Below are 16,531 nucleotides of genomic sequence, written 5' to 3'. Positions count from 1 at the left end.
GGATGGAGTAGCCCTTCTGGATAATCTCTAGAACCCATTTGTCTGTCATGATGGTGTTCCAGACTGGGTAGCATGGTGACAGATGGTTCCGGAACCAGAGAGTGCGACCGTCTCGTGCCCTTGACCACACCTTTAAAATGATTGTCTGGAGGTGGATGGTTGAGACACTGAAGATTGATCTTGGTTCTGCCGAAGCCTAGTCTGGTTTTGTTTATGCTGTTGGTTGTACTGTCTTTGTGGCTGGAAGTACGGTGTAGACCGGAATCTCTGGTTGTAAAACCTACTCTGTTTCCTTTAATTTGCAGGAATGTATATGCCCAGGGTTTTTAAGCTCACCCTTGAGTCCTTTAAGGTATGTAGAGAGACATCGGTTTTCTCTGCAAATAATTTTTACCCTTCAAAGGATAAGTCCTTAACAGTTGCTTGGATCTCTCTTGGGAACCTGGAAAGGTGGAGCCAGGATGCAAGGCACAGGACCATGGATATAGCGCTGGACCATGCTGCCATGTCTGCAGAGTCAAGAGAGGCCCGTAGGGCCGTCCTAGTGAAGAGACGCCCTTCAGAAACGTTTGCCTTATCTTGCTCTTTTTTGTCATTAGGTAAACTTTCAACAAATTCTGACATTTTCACAAACAGATTGTGTGCATATTTTGCCAGTAGGGCTGCATAATTGGCTATGCGGAACTGGAATGTGGTGGAGGAGTAGGCTTTCCATCCAACAAATTCTAGCCTTTTCCAGTCCTTATCATACGGGTCACTCTGCACTGATGTTGTTTTCCCCCTTTGGTTGATTGCATCCACCACGAGAGTTTGGTGTAGGGTGGATGAATAAAAATTCAGCCCCTTTTGCTGGCATATAATACTTTTTCTGAGACCTCTTACATGAGAGAGAGGTTGTAGTGGGTGTCTATGAAATTATTTTTGCAGGCTTCATGATAGCATCATTAATTGGCAGGGCTATCTTTGCCGCTGAGGATACCTGTATGTCCGGAAGCTTGTGCTGGGTCTCTGGTAGTCGTGCTAGCGAAATGTCCAGAGGTTCAGCTACCCTTCTGAAGAGGTCTTGAAAAGATCTGAAATCCTCCCCCATAGTGGGGAGGGGTGGTATTATTGTTTCATCTGGTGACAAAGATGAGATGGGAGTGGGCTGCAGAGTGGCATCTTCAGCTGTGTCCTCATGCTCCTCGGTCTCTTCCTCTTGTGTCTCTGAGGGTGCTGGGACAGTTGGCGAAGGGGACAGTGTTGCCCTGGTCCTAAGCAGGTTAGGGGGCCTGAGATTTTGGGCCCTATACATTGCCCATGGATCCCAGTATGGCCAGCTGGGTGGAAATGGTATGGGGGTGGTGCCCATGGTTGATCATAGCAGCCCCACATGTCTGTAGATGTTTGGTGATGAGAAGGCCCAGTTTTAGGCAAGGAGTGTATATTACTGCCTCATCCTCTTCTTCTTCATCACTGGAGACTGGAGGAGCTGACCCACAGGGCATGGTTACCAGGCTTGGTCCTGGTCTATATGGGGTACAATTGGTACCAAGTAGACGAGATTCAGGCATTGAGGCTGCTATCAGATCTACATGCCTCATGAACTGCTGCGGTACCATGAGGCTCGGTGCCGGGAAGGCATCATGCACTGACCACAAATGAGTTGAAGCTGTTGGTGCCAACGACTTAGAGCTGTGCTACATAGGTACAGCAGGTGGCACCATTGTATTGCTCAGTGCTGAGGTTTTCTTCAGATCAGACTTTTCTACCTGCACCTGCATTACAGCTTGCCCACAAAGGGTCTTTAGCTTCTCAAGAAGTCTTGCTACCGGACATTCCCAGTGCCTCATGGTACGGCACTCTCAGTGCCACTGGTACCGGGGCAGATTTTTCATTTGGAGATCACTTTCTTTTAGGTTATTCTCAGTGTGGGGATGTTTGGGGCCACTTTTTGGTAGCCCTTCTAGGAGCAGGCTCCTTAGCAGCCGTTGTTGAAGCAGATCCCCTGTCAGACGCTGCCGCTGGCAACTGTTGGCCAGGAGGCGTCCTGGATTCTGGGTCGGAGGCTGGTCTGAGGGATTTCTCCACCATAAGGAGCTTTAATTGGAGATCCCTGTCCTTACTGTCAGTTTTCAACAGTGTGGACATTTTTGGGTAGTGTGCGTCTTGCCAAGGCAGTTGACATACTGTGTGTGGCCATCAGACCCTGGTATGGAGAGTCTGCAAGTTGAGCAGCGTTTAAAGCCTGGTGAGCTAGGCCTGCCTGAAAGAGAAAGTCCTTTAGAGAAAGAACAGGGATAAACCCTGCTTTTCTTTCTTTTCTTGTTTTCCAAGGCAAGAGCTGAGTACCTGCCGGGGAGGCAGGAATAAAAGAGGGAACAGAACATATATTTTTTAAAGAAGAAAAATAAACATAAAATATAAAGGACAAGGGGATAGGGTAGATAACTACAACTAAGCTAACATTGTAAACAGCTATGAAATATTAATTTATCTCAAGTAAGAGAGGGTGCTGCTGTCACTCCAACTCAAGGCAAAGGCGGTAGAGAAGAAACTGGGGGATGGTTGGCTGCGCACCGCTATGAAACCACTCAGAGCTGCGCGAGACAGCTACGGCACGTGCGCGGCCCAAGTGGGCACTGCTACTACAAATCTCCAATTACAAGGGCAGGGCGCCAAGACATCTAAAGTGGAGCACCCACAGAGACACTCCTTGAAGAACTTAAGTATATATAGGACATGATCCTACATCACTAACATTCTAAGACATTTTTGTGTTGATTTCAATGGAAGGAAAATCAAGTCTGTGGTAAACTGTAGTGAGAAAATTTTACCTATCTTCTTCAGACTGAGTGCTCAGTTCAAGACGGGCAAAAGCATCCATCTTTCTGTTCAGACGAGCTTTAAGAAACGAGTGAAATATATGGGTCTCTAACACCTGCAATACACAACAGCAAACTGATATTAACTGTTGATCATATACAAATATACATTTTTTATTAATAGCCTTCATCCATTTTATTGATTTAATAGAATTAAATGCAAAAGCCTATAGGAATGCAATATTAACATTGCATAATTAAAAAAAAAAAAAAGTCAAGAAAAGCAAAAACTTAAAAATTCCAACAGCAACATCAAGTCAATCTCTTTACACACCCTGTATAATTTTATGGTATACATTTTAATGATAGACAGTAATATATTAAACTACAAATTTAACAAGAAAAAAAACAAACTAAATTTTATATTTTCTAATTTTTTTTATTTTAACTCTGCAACTTTAAACTTAATTCATGATGTGATGGAAGAGGCTCTTCACAGCTCCATGTTAAAAAATTCTACCGCCAAACTGAAGAGAAAATTGGGATGATATCCCTGCTGTTGACTGAATATTCCCTCTTGTGAGAACCATTAAATTATCCCTCCCTAAGGTGAATTATCACTGAGACTCTAAGAAATACATCTAAAGCCCCAAATTTTGCCCCTTAGAATGGACAAGACTGAAAAAAAAAAATCAGATATTAAAGTCAAAAATATTACTCCCACATCCGAACTCTCCCAAAAGGTCTCCCTTCTTCCCTTACCACTTCAAATGACAGAAAATCATCATCATCATCATCATCTGATGTAACCAATAATTTGTATCATTTCTAGAAACACAGTATAAACATTTCTAGCACAGGGCTCTTAATCCTGTTCACCAATGCACCAAACTACATTTTTCAACAGAGCATTTAAGCACACGTTTAAGTCTCATGGATGTTGGCTCCCTACTATCCATCTAGGTTTTTATACCACACCTATGCCTGTGATACCTGACCTCCTTACAAATTTACTAAGGTTAACGCAAGATGATATCTATATCTTCGGTTGTAGTTATGAAAAAGAGCTTTCTTTAAATGGAAAAACAAATAAACTGATTCTCCACTACTTGGCCTGGGGCATAAACTCCATGTCTTGGAAGAGGTATCACAGGCTAAGGGCCAAAGGGAATTATGCTCACAGGGCTTCAGTGAATTTGAATATATTTATGTATTTAAAAAATAAGGAAAAAAGAAACTGCATATATAAGAAGTTCTGTTACAATGCAGTGGGACAGGACTAAAATTACCAGATGGTCCATTCCAATTAAAAATACATTGATCTATATACAGTATTTCTAATGCACTTGTCAAAGTGGCATCTAAGCAGCAATTGTGGGATTTTTATTTATATGTATTTGTAACTCTATTTTCCCACTAGATGGCATGCAATATTGACAACTGGGTTTATTAAGTGTGACAAAGTTCCTCCTCTACCTTGGTGAGTCCTGTGCTTTTTGGCAGATTTGCTCACCTCAGTGATCTTCCCCACAGTCTGGATCAATTCCTCCTGTGTCTGAACAGGAGTTGGGAGGTTTGGGGGGAACCCGGGCCCACCCTCTACTCCGGGTTCCAGCCCAGGGCCCTGTGGATTGCAGCTGTCTATAGTGCCTCTTGTAACAGCTGCATGACAGCTACAACTCCCTGGGCTACTTCCCCATGGCCTCCTCCAAACACCTTCTTTATCCTCACCACAGGACCTTCCTCCTGGTGTCTGATAACACTTGTACTCCTTAGTCCTCCAGCAGCACACCCTCTCACTCTCAGCTCCTTGTGCCTCTTGCTCCCAGCTCCTCACACGCACTTCCTCTCCTCTGGCTCCTCCTCACCTGACTGAAGTGAGCTCCTTTTTAAACCCAGGTGCCCTGATTAGCCTGCCTTGATTGGCTACAGGTGATCTAATCAGCCTGTCTGCCTTAATTGGTTCTAGCAGTTTCCTGATTACTCTAATGAAGCCCCTGCTCTGGTCACTCAGGGAACAGAAAACTACTCATCCAGTGACCAGTACATTTTCCCTCTACCAGACTCCTGTACCCCACTGGTCTGGGTCTGTCATATAAGATAACAGGTAGCAGCAACTGGATTAATTGCCCTTTTAATATAATGCTTGGTATTATTGGCCACTTTATTAAATGCGATCCAATTTGATTTTGTTGTAAATGAACATATCATTACGCTATTTAGCATTTAAGAAAATAAGGTCATTTGATTTTATTTTGGTAAATTTTGAGGACTTAGATGGCACAAATCCTCAAAGCAACTTGAAGATATAAAGCATTATATACATGACAATTTTAGTTCTTAACTTACTAATATTTCATTTACAATGACGTGTTAGAAACTATTATACAAATTGTGCTTTTAACAAATAATTCATTGTATGCAACTTTTTTATGGCTTTGAAATTTCTTTATAAACATTTTAAGCTGTCTTGAGGAAATATTCCTGCATAGAAATAGTAATGGATTGTTTCATGATTTGTACATTTTTTTCCTTGTTCTGTTTGCCACACATATTTTGCACAATAAATATCTTTGCAAAATAAAAATTATCCTACCATAAATTTGGCAGTTTGTCTTATTAGATCTGCATGAATGTTAGTATAGTCTACAGAACAAATTTAAGTAAAATGAGTTAGCGTTTTGATCCATTTCCATCAAACGTGGGCATCTTCTAGAAATAGGTCATTCAAAAACATTCTACTTGTTTGGAGACACGAATTAAAAAAAAGCTTCATTATCTAGTCGAGGACAATCTATTAGTGGTAGTGATTGGATTTCTTTGCCAGATGCAGAGTGCGGCTCCTGGAGAACCAATTGTCTAAGTAGCAATATCAATACAAAATGAAGCTTTTGTAAATTTTATAAGTGCACTTGCGATCTTACTCGTTCTGAGGAGTGAATCTGAAATTGCAGATAGGATTTTGGACACTCCTACTCCCTCAAACTCTCTTACTTTGTCCCATAAGCATTCAACACTTCTTAAAGTGACATTACTGTCAGAAGGAGTAGATTAAAAATAATGTAAACCCTGTATTCCTTTGCTTTTGTCATCTTAAATAGGAATTGCCACAATAGGTCAGATCAAGGGTCTACCTAATGCAGAATCTTGTCTCCAGCAGTGGTCAGAGAAACATGCAACAACTCTGATGTAGACAGTTATGGAATAATCTGCCGGCCAAGAAACCATCATTTCAACCCTCAGTAGTTCAAGGTTGACTTACACCCTGAAACACGAGAATTTATATTTCTTCCAAACTTCGGGTTTGTTTGTTTTAAAACCTAATCCCTAAAAATTTTAAAATGCATCTTCCAGAGGTTTAGCTGCAAAATTGACTTTACCATCAATATAAATTATGGTGTGTAAAATCCTTGAATGCAAGGATTAATTTTCCTGGACTGTAAATTTCTATGGCTCACTTAGGGAAAAATTCACCCCTTTTGAGCACAAGACCTATGCCCACTTGAGTCCGATTTTGAAGCCTTAACTGTGACTTCAGTCTCATGCTGGCCACTTGCAAAAGGAAAATTTCACTTTGAAAAAATGTGTTTCATTGCACCTGAGGAAGAGAGACAAAATAATTTTAGAGAACAATATGCTATTGTATTTGCCTGTATATTTTTAATTAATTAAATTCTAGTCAGTGTTATGAAAACTAATAGCTTATAAAACATAGTCCACGTTTCAATAGTTTCATGTGGTGGTGGTGGTGGAGGAGGAGAAGCAGCAGCAGCAGCAGCTAACAAGTGATTAGAATATACCAAGGATATAATTACCTTTTTGTAAAATGGCTGATCCCCTGGTGACCTTGTTTTCAGAAACTCTTCACTATTAAACACTCTGTGTTCATAATTTAGATGGTCCTTTACCTCCCTGTTAATAAAGAGCATGTTATAAGTCTGGCAATTTCTTAAATAAATGAATTTTTGTAGTGAACCACTGGTACTAATAGAAACACACTGTATTATGAGAAGGCAGGTTCTGTTTTCTGAACAATTCTGAATCATCAAATTAAAGAAAATAAATGTAGAATCGTATCAATAGAAGAAAGGCAGGCTACCTGCTATCACTGACATTTTCCATCAGCAAATCCATTGACACACACTGGAGTCAACTTCAATATCTGAGTTACCATGCAGTACAATCTGCTTATTAATGTAATTACTTAGGCCCCAATCCTGTCTGTGTGGACAGACCCATGAAGCCATCAAGAACCCCACTTTGGGGCACCATACGGACAAAAAGATCTGCCTGTGCAGGATCGGGGCCTTATTTTGTGCCATTACATTGCAAGGTATTTGATAATTTGAAATGTTGAGTGTGCACACCCAGGTGCAATGTCCCCTAAGTCCACCCATAAAGCCAGCTTTACTGACAACCATGTTAAGCAAAAGAGATTTTAATTCAGAAAAACAGAGACAGGAAAAAAGGGAGAACTGGGTACACAAACAAAACAAAAAAAATTAAAAAATGCATCTATATTTTAGCATATATATTATGGCAGGAAGCAGAGGCTCTTCCCTTTCCCTTGGGAACCAGAAGTTAATAGCAACTTATGTGCTCCAGGAAGAGGCTAAAAAAGCAAGTTACTCTAGAAACAGGAAGGGTTTTGACTGCAAGAGGGCTACTCTCTGAGCCAAGGGCTGTGGGTAAAAAACACATGAGGTTACTTCTCCTAGACGTACGCATAAAATAGTAGACGAAATAACAGATCTGTTTTGTCATTATATGATAATACTCAATATGAATTAGTAATTAAGGATGAACTGAATGTTAGAGAAGGATTTAAATGAAGATGGTAATGGTACGGTGAACCAAATTTGGCACAACATACCTGAGGACGTTCACTCCTGTGCAGAGAGCCAGCACAAGACCTGTGTACCATGTAGTCTCAAGGCTAAAGTAGGGTTTTAAAGACTCAAATATGATTAAAATATGGTTTAAATGGTGCTCAGACTTTAGTCTGGGCCTCTGCGCGGCTGTAAATTCCACACAATTGTGGGAGAAGCGGACAAACTTGGCAAATGGAGTATGCCAATTTTGTCTAGAAGTGTTTGCAGAGTATTGAGTTATCAGTATGTTCACTGCTCTTAATGATTTTTCATAAGGGCTAAAAATGCCTAGGTCTGTTCAGTCATAGGTCTCAAGGTACTATCTAAGGGTCAGGTAGATATCATCAGCCTACTTCACAGATGGAAGAAGTGACTTGCTTGAGGTCACACACCTAATCACTGGCAGAGCTCGACTAAAACCCAAGACTCAACTGCCCAGTTCTGTGTACTGTCCATGGGACCATATTGCATCCACTTGAGTTACAAAACACTGACGGATGGCATTATCTTAACTGTATTATGGCAGCGTAAATATTTATAGGACTCTAGAAAAATGGTGGTTAATAAAAGGATATTAAAGAAACCCTAAATAATGTAGGCTTAAGTATAAAACCTCTGCATACAGAAATACAAGACACTTTATTGAGGAGAATAAAAACCAGACAGCTTGAGCTGAAAACAGAAATTTCATCAAAGATTTACTTTCCTTCATTCCTGGACTCTGGTAGATAGAGCATTAGAAGACAGAAGAGACATTACTGAAAAAAGAACAAAAAAGAGAAAAATTGATAGAAAAAAAGAAGAAAGATGGCAACCCATTTGGAGAATGCTAACAGATTTTAATTCTAGATATTATCTATTTAGAGAGACGAAGCATCTATTCATTTTTGTAGCCAAGTATTCAACGTCATTTTAAGAGTTAAACTTGTCAGGTAGCAAAGTATATTTCACCTAATCTTTCTTTCAAGTATATAACAGTCAATAGTAAAAGTTCAGCATATCTCACACTGGCAGCATATCAGATTCCTCAGACTCATTAGAAAAACATTTTTTCCTTCTCCAGATTATGTCAGTATCTACTAAGTGGCAATCGAGTACCAGCAAGCCAGCTACCTCGAATTGAACAAATGCCCTAGGGTTGAGCTCAATTAATCTTAACATGTCAATTTACATTTATTACTTGGATGGAGCTATATGCTTGACACTTCCTTGATATACTGTACTGTTCCATTTATCTCATAATATGCTATATTTGTGATGGTTGCTAATATAGCATTTGAATTTAACGAACTCATTAATTGGAGCCTGCAGAATCATCGTCATAAGACCCTCAGTATTTTCTATCAGGCGGTAGCCGTGTTAGTCTCTATCCACAAAAACAATGAGGAGTCTGGTGGCACCTTAAAGACTGACAGATTTATGGAGTCTCCCTGCATCTGAAGAAGTAGGTTTTTTATCCACGAAAGCTTATGCCCAAACAAATCTGTTAGTTTTTAAGGTGACACCGGACTCCTCGTTGTTTTTCAGTAACTTTATTCCTTTGTATTAAGCTAAAATATCATCATGATAAATCCACCAGCAAACCATGGAGCTCTCCCACTGGTATGTCTAGATTTACAGAATCTCTGTTCTTTCTCTGTGCTGTCCTCTTGGAGAACCTAGGCACTAGAAATGACACCTCTCCAAACACACACAAACCTACGGACGTCCCACATGAATGGGATGTTCAGTAAATATATAGTAAAGGTACTATATGAATATTAGTGTATTGGGTTAGGTTCTCAGAACCAGTAGAGCTGGAACAGTTGGGCAAATACCTGAGGAAAAGAAAAATGTGACTCTGGTCTAAGTGATTAAGGTACTCAGAATCTGGGAGAGGACCTTACAAGTACATTTTACTAATATTGAAATAATTTCCTTCTGCTCAAACCTACACAACCTTGCATTTATAAAGTAAGATCTCAGAGAACTAAGGGGAAATTTGAGATTTTGCAGAAATGTAAATTTGCCTTTACAATAGATTCTGGGGGGAAAGATTTATGAAAGTGACTGAAACCAACATGAAAAATCAAAGCCAAGTTGACTGTTCTTTCACCTGCTTATGAGAAAATGAATTAAACATATTGGTACTTTGACTATAACCACAGACTACAAAGCACTTTAATAACTTTTCATTTCCTGTGTGTTCTTATGCTTTAAATTTCACATGGTTGGGAGAGCAGACACATGACACAACAGACAATAGGAAGTGTCAATGAGCTGCAAAGATTAGTCACTGCATCCAAACTCACGTGCACAATGAAAGTCATACAGAGCTGAAGGGTCACAGAAACAATAAGAACAATCAGTTCTGCATTGTGTCCACTGGCTATGCCTATACAATCCCTTTTCCCTAAGCATATTTTTATTCCTTCTAATTACCCTTGCAGCGTTTACAGGTCTAAAGAAGACACTGGCACTACTTGTGTGACTAATAGTGCTATTTATACTGAACCAAATCAGACTATCTGCAAATCTGAGACTTTTGGGCTAGACCTCTCTCTTCCTGATGTTTTCACATGAAATGGCAGGGAATTTAAAACAAGAATTTTAATTTCTCAAAATACCATGAACGCTTCATCTAAAGTTATGGATAACAATGAAACTATACCCAAATATGTGAACTGCTGAAATTTTAACACTGGCCACTGTACTAAGCTAGCAACAAAATCCTTATCACAGTCCTTCAACAGATCTAGAGGTTTTTCACAGTATCTAAAAAGAAAAATAGCAACAGGATATTCCCAGAGATAGAACAGGTGTGGATGTTAACTGGTACTAGGGTTCTATGGCATGCAATCATTATCATCACCCACCTGAAGATGTTGACAATTAACTGCAAAGTAATCTGCTGAACTTCAGTATTCAGTTTCTGCTGCCAAGTCCTCCTGCGCATTTGTAGTTCAATAAAGTCTGTATTGGAGCTGAGGTGACAGAGTTCTAGATCATAATGCAATTGAAGGCTCTCAACTCTAGAAAAGTGAAAATTAACGAGTTATCCCTCAAAAACCAAGAGTTTTTTGTTTTTGTTTTTTAAAGAGAAACTTGCATCTTACCCTACTTTCAACTAAAGAAATTACAAGATTTTAATTGCAAGTGTTGCTATAAAGCCAGTAACATTTCTTGTGAAGCCTACTCGTGAAAAAACATGGAACTTTGGACATCTCCAGTGTACATACCCCCTGGAAACATCTTGTGTGGTATGGGCAATATTTGCCTTCTAATAAGTCAGCAATGACCAGGACCGGCCAGAGCAGGAGGCAAGTGGGGCAATTTGCCCTAGGCCTCGCAGGAGCCCCCACAAGAGTTTTTCGGGGTCCCTGAGGCAGGGTCCTTCACTCACTCCGGGGGTCCTGGAAAACTCTCACAGGGCCGGGGCCCCGGAGCTTCTTCCACTCCGGGTCTTCGGCAGCAATTTGGCGGCAGGGGGAACCTTCTGCTCCTGCGGTAATTCGGCGGCAGCAGATCCCTCCACCTTGAAGAGGAACCCACCACCAAACTGCCGGGTCTTTGGCGGCAATTCGGCAGTGGGGGGAGGGGGCCCACTTCGGGTCTTCGGGGCACTTCGGCAGCAGGTCCCGGAGCGGAAGGACCCCCCGCCACCGAATTACAACCGAAGCAGGGGCCCACCAGCCGCTGAAGACCCCAGGCCCCTTGAATCCTCTGGGCAACCCTGGCAATGACTGCATTACACCTTAAGTGGGGTGGCCATCATCTGGCTTGCCATGGGAAGGGGTATACCACTTTAAGAGCTAAGGGGCATAGAGAGAGGCACAGACACTGCTGCAGAAGCAGAACAGGTCAGCAAGGCAACACCGACTCATCCCCCAGGAACCTGAATGGCAGGGACTTGATAAAGGGCAAGCCCTTCCTGCACCAGCAAGAGGTGTTTGTTAAAGGAGCAGAACAGGAGGGGTTCAGAACACCTATGACTAGCTCAGCAGGGAGACAACCCCTCCCCCCTCCTTTATAGCCCACCTTAACCCTCATTTGGGGGGTAGAAGGGAAAGAATGTTAAGGTCCCAGCAGCAGGTTGGCTAGGGATCAAAATGGAAAAGGTGTGTGGTGGGGGGAGGGGAGAGGGAAGGATCTGACGAAAGCCCTCAGGTAGCTATTGAAAGAATTAAGGAGTTACCTGCACTGTACACTTTTATGCGCGGGTAATCCTAGGCATCTAAATGATAAATCTGTGGCCTAATTAAACCATACCCAGAGTCTATCCTTCTTCCAGTATGGACTGATCACAATTATGGAATACCAACATTAGTACCCATAAGGAAAGAAGCATTACATTGATCAGATAAAAAAGAAGGGATACTGTGGTTGTGTTTATGACATATGCACTGTAACTGTATAAAGCTACCTGTACAAAAAGTTCAATTTACCCTTGCCCAGTCTGATATTTTTATTTATGTGAAGAAAACAAAATCTGTTATGAGAGTTTTCCAGGACTTATCCTACTTACAGCACAAATCACTCAGGTTTCTTTTTACCTTTTTATAAATATTTCTGCTGCTTGTGAAGGAACATCTGGAATTATCACCTCATCTACAGACGATTTTGAATGTGTAATGTCTCCATTATCGATGCTGATTAGAATTAAATCTTCAGCTTCCTTTTTAAAAATAAACATGTTAATGATTAAATACAGTAACTCCTCACTTAACGCTGTAGTTATGTTCCTGAAAAACACTACTTAAAGCTAAACAATGTTAAGCGAATCCAATTTCCCCATAAGAATTAATGTAAATGGGAGAGTTAGGTTCCAGGGAAAATGTTTTTCACCAGAAAAAAGACTATCTATCTATGTATACACCAGGGGCAGCTCTAGACATTTCATTGCCCCAAGCACGGTGGCATGCTGCGAGGGGCGCTCTGCCGGTCGCCGGTCCCACAGCTCCGGCAGACCTCCCGCAGGTGTGCCTGAGGAGGGGTCCACTGGTCCCACGGCTTCAGTGGAGCCGCGGGACCAGCGGACTATCCACAGGTACGCCGCCGAAGGTTGCCTGCCTGCCGCCCTCCCGGCGACCGGCAGAGCGCCCCCCGCAGCTTGCCGCCCCAAGCACGCGCTTGGCATGCTGGGGACTGGGGCCGCCCCTGGTGTACACACACGTGCACATACGTACCTATACACACACACACACACACACACACACACACACAGGACAAGTTTTAAACGATTTAATACTGTACACGGCAATGATGAATGTGAAGCTTGGTTGAGGTGGAAATGTCAGAGGGTAGGATATTTCCCAGGGAATGCCTTACTGCTAAATGATGAACAAGTAATAGGCTGAGCCCTCAAGGGTTAACACATTGTTATTAATGTAGCTTCACACTCTACAAGGCAGCACCAATGAAGGGAGGGGAGACAGCATGGCAGAGGGAGAGACACACAGAGTGAGTGAGTGAGTGAGTGAGTGAGTGAGTGAGTGAGAGAGAGAAAGACAGACGTGCATTGCCCCTTTAAGTATACTGACCCACCCTAAGTACACTGCCTTTTTAAGTAGATTAGCAGCTGCTGTCTCAACTTGCGGCCAGCAAGCTCCCTCCGTCCTGAGACCTGTCATGTCCCCCACTGCTCTGTGGAGATGGCCTGATGAGGTAAAGGAGTGGGGGAAGGAAGGGGGCACCCTGACATTAGCACTCCTCTTCCCCTCCCCCTTGCACAACAAGAGAAGGCTCCCAGGAGCAACTCCAAGGCAGAGGGCAGGAGCTGCACATGGGAGTGTGGGGAGGACAGGTGCCTGGCAATTGATAGCCTGCTGGGCGGCTGCTGCACAGGGAACTTAGAGGAGCAGGGAGCTGAGCTCTCCTGCCAACAAAGCCACTGCCGCTTGTGGGAGATGAATGGTGGGTGAGAGGGAAGTTTTTTGTCAGCAGGAAAGCTCTCTCCAGGCTGACAAACAGCAGCTACATTGCATGCCTTTTAGCGACACGGCTGTAGCAGCACAGCTGTGTCGCTAAAAGCCTCATAGTGTAGCCATACCCTCACAAACCCTCAAACAAATGTAGATCTCTAAATTTTGGGCCCAAACCATCTGACAGTGTCACTCTGAGCAGATGCAGTTTTATTTTTCACTGAAAATGCTCTTTATATATCAACCCACAAAACACTTGTTAAAATATTAAAATTCAAAGAAGAAGAAACTGTGAATCCAATTCTGAAACTCCATTCTAAAAACTCACCTTTACATTGCTAAAGTTGAAGTGTTAAAAATGCTAATCTGGAAATCCATCATGACAAAGAATTAGGAATTTGAATCCCATGTATTACACAAAAATATTAAGCATTTTCAAAGCTGTGCTTGGTGCCGCAAAGAAACAAGCAAAGATATGGGCCCTCCCTGAAAAATTTACAGTGTGAGGGCCTGATACTGCAATCACATACATACATGCAACGCATTATCAAGAGGAAAATTCCCACTGGCTTCAATGGGACTAGTCATGTGCATAAATTACATCTGAGCATACATTTGCAGGATTGGGACCCAAATCTGACATCACATAACAAACAAGGATCATAGACCATGTTGGGGAAGGAGAAGACAACAGTTATAAGAATAAAAATCACTTGATAACTAAATGATGGTTCTGTTGAAGTTAAAAAATCTTTTTGTAAGAAATCTGGCAAAAATTTGTTTTAAAGAGGGACTGAATTGAGGAAAGGGAGGTGGCTTATTAAACAGACCTAGGGAAAAGGGGCAGCCAGAGTGGGAATGTTCTATGACAAACCTGGCTAACTTCTTCAAAATGATCAATGTGACATCCCATAAGAAAAGACGTTGGGGCCATTACAAAATCCAGCATCTGATGAGATAGAATAGGTACAAAAGTGTGTTGCCATTGAATAGGATGAAGGTACAACATGAAGCATTCAGCTATGAGTGTTAGCAGGGCCCAGTCAGAAGAAAAGAAAACAATCCTCTGCTCTGTTAAGATGCAAGTTATAATCTGGAAACAATAATGAAAATAACTAATATTAGTAGTAATATTTGTTACGTAGAACAAATTCTGTTAACACATCTCCAAGCACTTTACCATTTACAAATGGAGGTTCACCTTCAGGGAGATCAGTGTTACAGCAATACACATTTTACACATTGATAAACTGAAGCAAATATAAGTTAAAGGATACTTACACAGGTGGAGTGCTAGGAATAAGAACCGGGGTGAAATACTGGCCCCACTGAAGTCAATGGGCTCGTCCAGACTAGGGGGGGAAAATCGATCTTAGATACACAACTTCAGCTATGTGAATAACGTAGCTGAAGTCAAATATCTAAGATCGGATTACTCACCCGTCCAGACGGCGCGGGACCGATGTCCGCGGCTCTCCGTGTCAATTCCGGAACTCCGTTCGGGTTGATGGAGTTCCGGAATCGATATAAGCGCGCTCGGGGATCGATATATCGCGTCTAGATTAGACGCGATATATCGATCCCCGAGCAATCGATTTTAACCCGCCGATACGGCGGGGTAGTCTGGACAACGGCAATGAGAGTTTTGCCATTACTTCAGTAGAACCAGGATTTCTCCTCAGGAGTCCTGGTTATCAGTCCACTGGCTCTAGCCACAAGACTACAACGTAAGAGGCCTTTATAGCACCAAAATTAAGGGATAAAAAGCCAAACCAGGCACTGATGAAACACACAAATGGATCACATACATTTTAGAGAAAGGGGCCACAAATTGTTAAGCTTGTATGGGCACAATTACCCAAATGCACATGTATCCAGATGCACTAGAACTGGGGTAGGCAGCCTATGGCACACATGCCAAAGGCAGCACGCGAGCTGATTTTCAGTGGCACTCACACTGCCCAGTCCTGGCCACCAGTCTGGGGGGCTCTGGATTTTAATTTAATTTTTAATGAAGCTTCTTAAACATTTTAAAAACCTTATTTACTTTACATACAACAATAGTTTAGTTATCTATTATACACTTATAGAAAGAGACCTTCTAAAAACGTTAAAATGTATTACTGGCACGCGAAACCTTAAAACAGAGTGAATAAATGAAAACTCGGCACACCACTTCTGAAAGGTTGCCGACCCCTGCACTAGAAGGAGGTGATCATGCACAAGATTTTCAAATGGAAAGGCTGGCTGTGCACCAAATGCAAGCAGACAAATACATGAGATAGTGGGCATGGCTAAGAAAATAAGCAACACTACCTATTTTCTGAATTGAGGTGGATTAGATGCACACTAGGAACACACCAAAGGCACAGATGAAACAAGGATCCAGTCAGCCCTTCAGTTCAAAAGAGGAAGCTGCTGAGGGGGACAATGGTGATGTATTAAGAAAATAAGAGGGGCTGCTCGCAGGACATTGTCTTGCCTTTCTTCATTAATTACATTAGACACATACTAGTGGCACCTGTTGTGGCTCCATTGTTATGGCTGGCGGAGTTTTACATTTAAAACAGATTGAATTCTCTGCTATGTATGATAAACACAGTGTATACTCCCCCAAAATTACAGCACTTACTGTTTTAGTATGGAATGAATTTTATGGGAGTTTTCAAGTAAATCTGTTGTTTAGTTTAGGAGTTTTAACAATTGGTCCTTTATGAAATTTAGCACGTGATGTTAGATCATGAAGAAAAAAAGAATAATCAAGCTAATGTGTCTTTAAAAATCAGTTTAATCTAATCTAATCTAATCTGGACCTCAAAACACACAAATGCCTTAATCAGACACATATTTATTGCACGGTGTTACTACACAGAGTTAAATTGTTTGAGTGCCCTAAATGGGTATTTCCATATATTTTCAATGTGTCAGAATTTCTTTTAACTTTAACCTTAGCTCT

The 16,531-nt window shown here is 41.7% G+C and overlaps 1 protein-coding gene across 3 annotated transcripts in view; it reads right to left on the bottom strand.

The window, feature by feature from the left end:
- Nucleotides 1–16,531, bottom strand: part of DENND3 (DENN domain containing 3) — an 82,299-nt gene that overhangs the window by 35,696 nt on the left and 30,072 nt on the right. For 2 of the 3 annotated variants that reach the window (XM_050940601.1, XM_050940602.1), the window contains exons 7-11: nt 14,450–14,668; nt 12,208–12,329; nt 10,531–10,686; nt 6,620–6,716; nt 2,817–2,920 (exon numbers count right to left, since the gene is read on the bottom strand). In XM_050940601.1, coding sequence (XP_050796558.1) covers nt 2,817–2,920; nt 6,620–6,716; nt 10,531–10,686; nt 12,208–12,329; nt 14,450–14,668 — 698 coding nt within the window. The remainder of the gene's footprint in view (nt 1–2,816; nt 2,921–6,619; nt 6,717–10,530; nt 10,687–12,207; nt 12,330–14,449; nt 14,669–16,531) is intronic. The other variant, XM_050940603.1, reaches the window with a different exon arrangement.

Source organism: Gopherus flavomarginatus, chromosome 2 (genome assembly GCF_025201925.1).
Source record: "Gopherus flavomarginatus isolate rGopFla2 chromosome 2, rGopFla2.mat.asm, whole genome shotgun sequence".
Classification (NCBI taxonomy): Eukaryota; Metazoa; Chordata; order Testudines; family Testudinidae; genus Gopherus; species Gopherus flavomarginatus.
The sequence above is the reverse complement of the archived record's forward strand: the minus strand, read 5'-3'. Positions and strand labels throughout refer to the sequence as shown.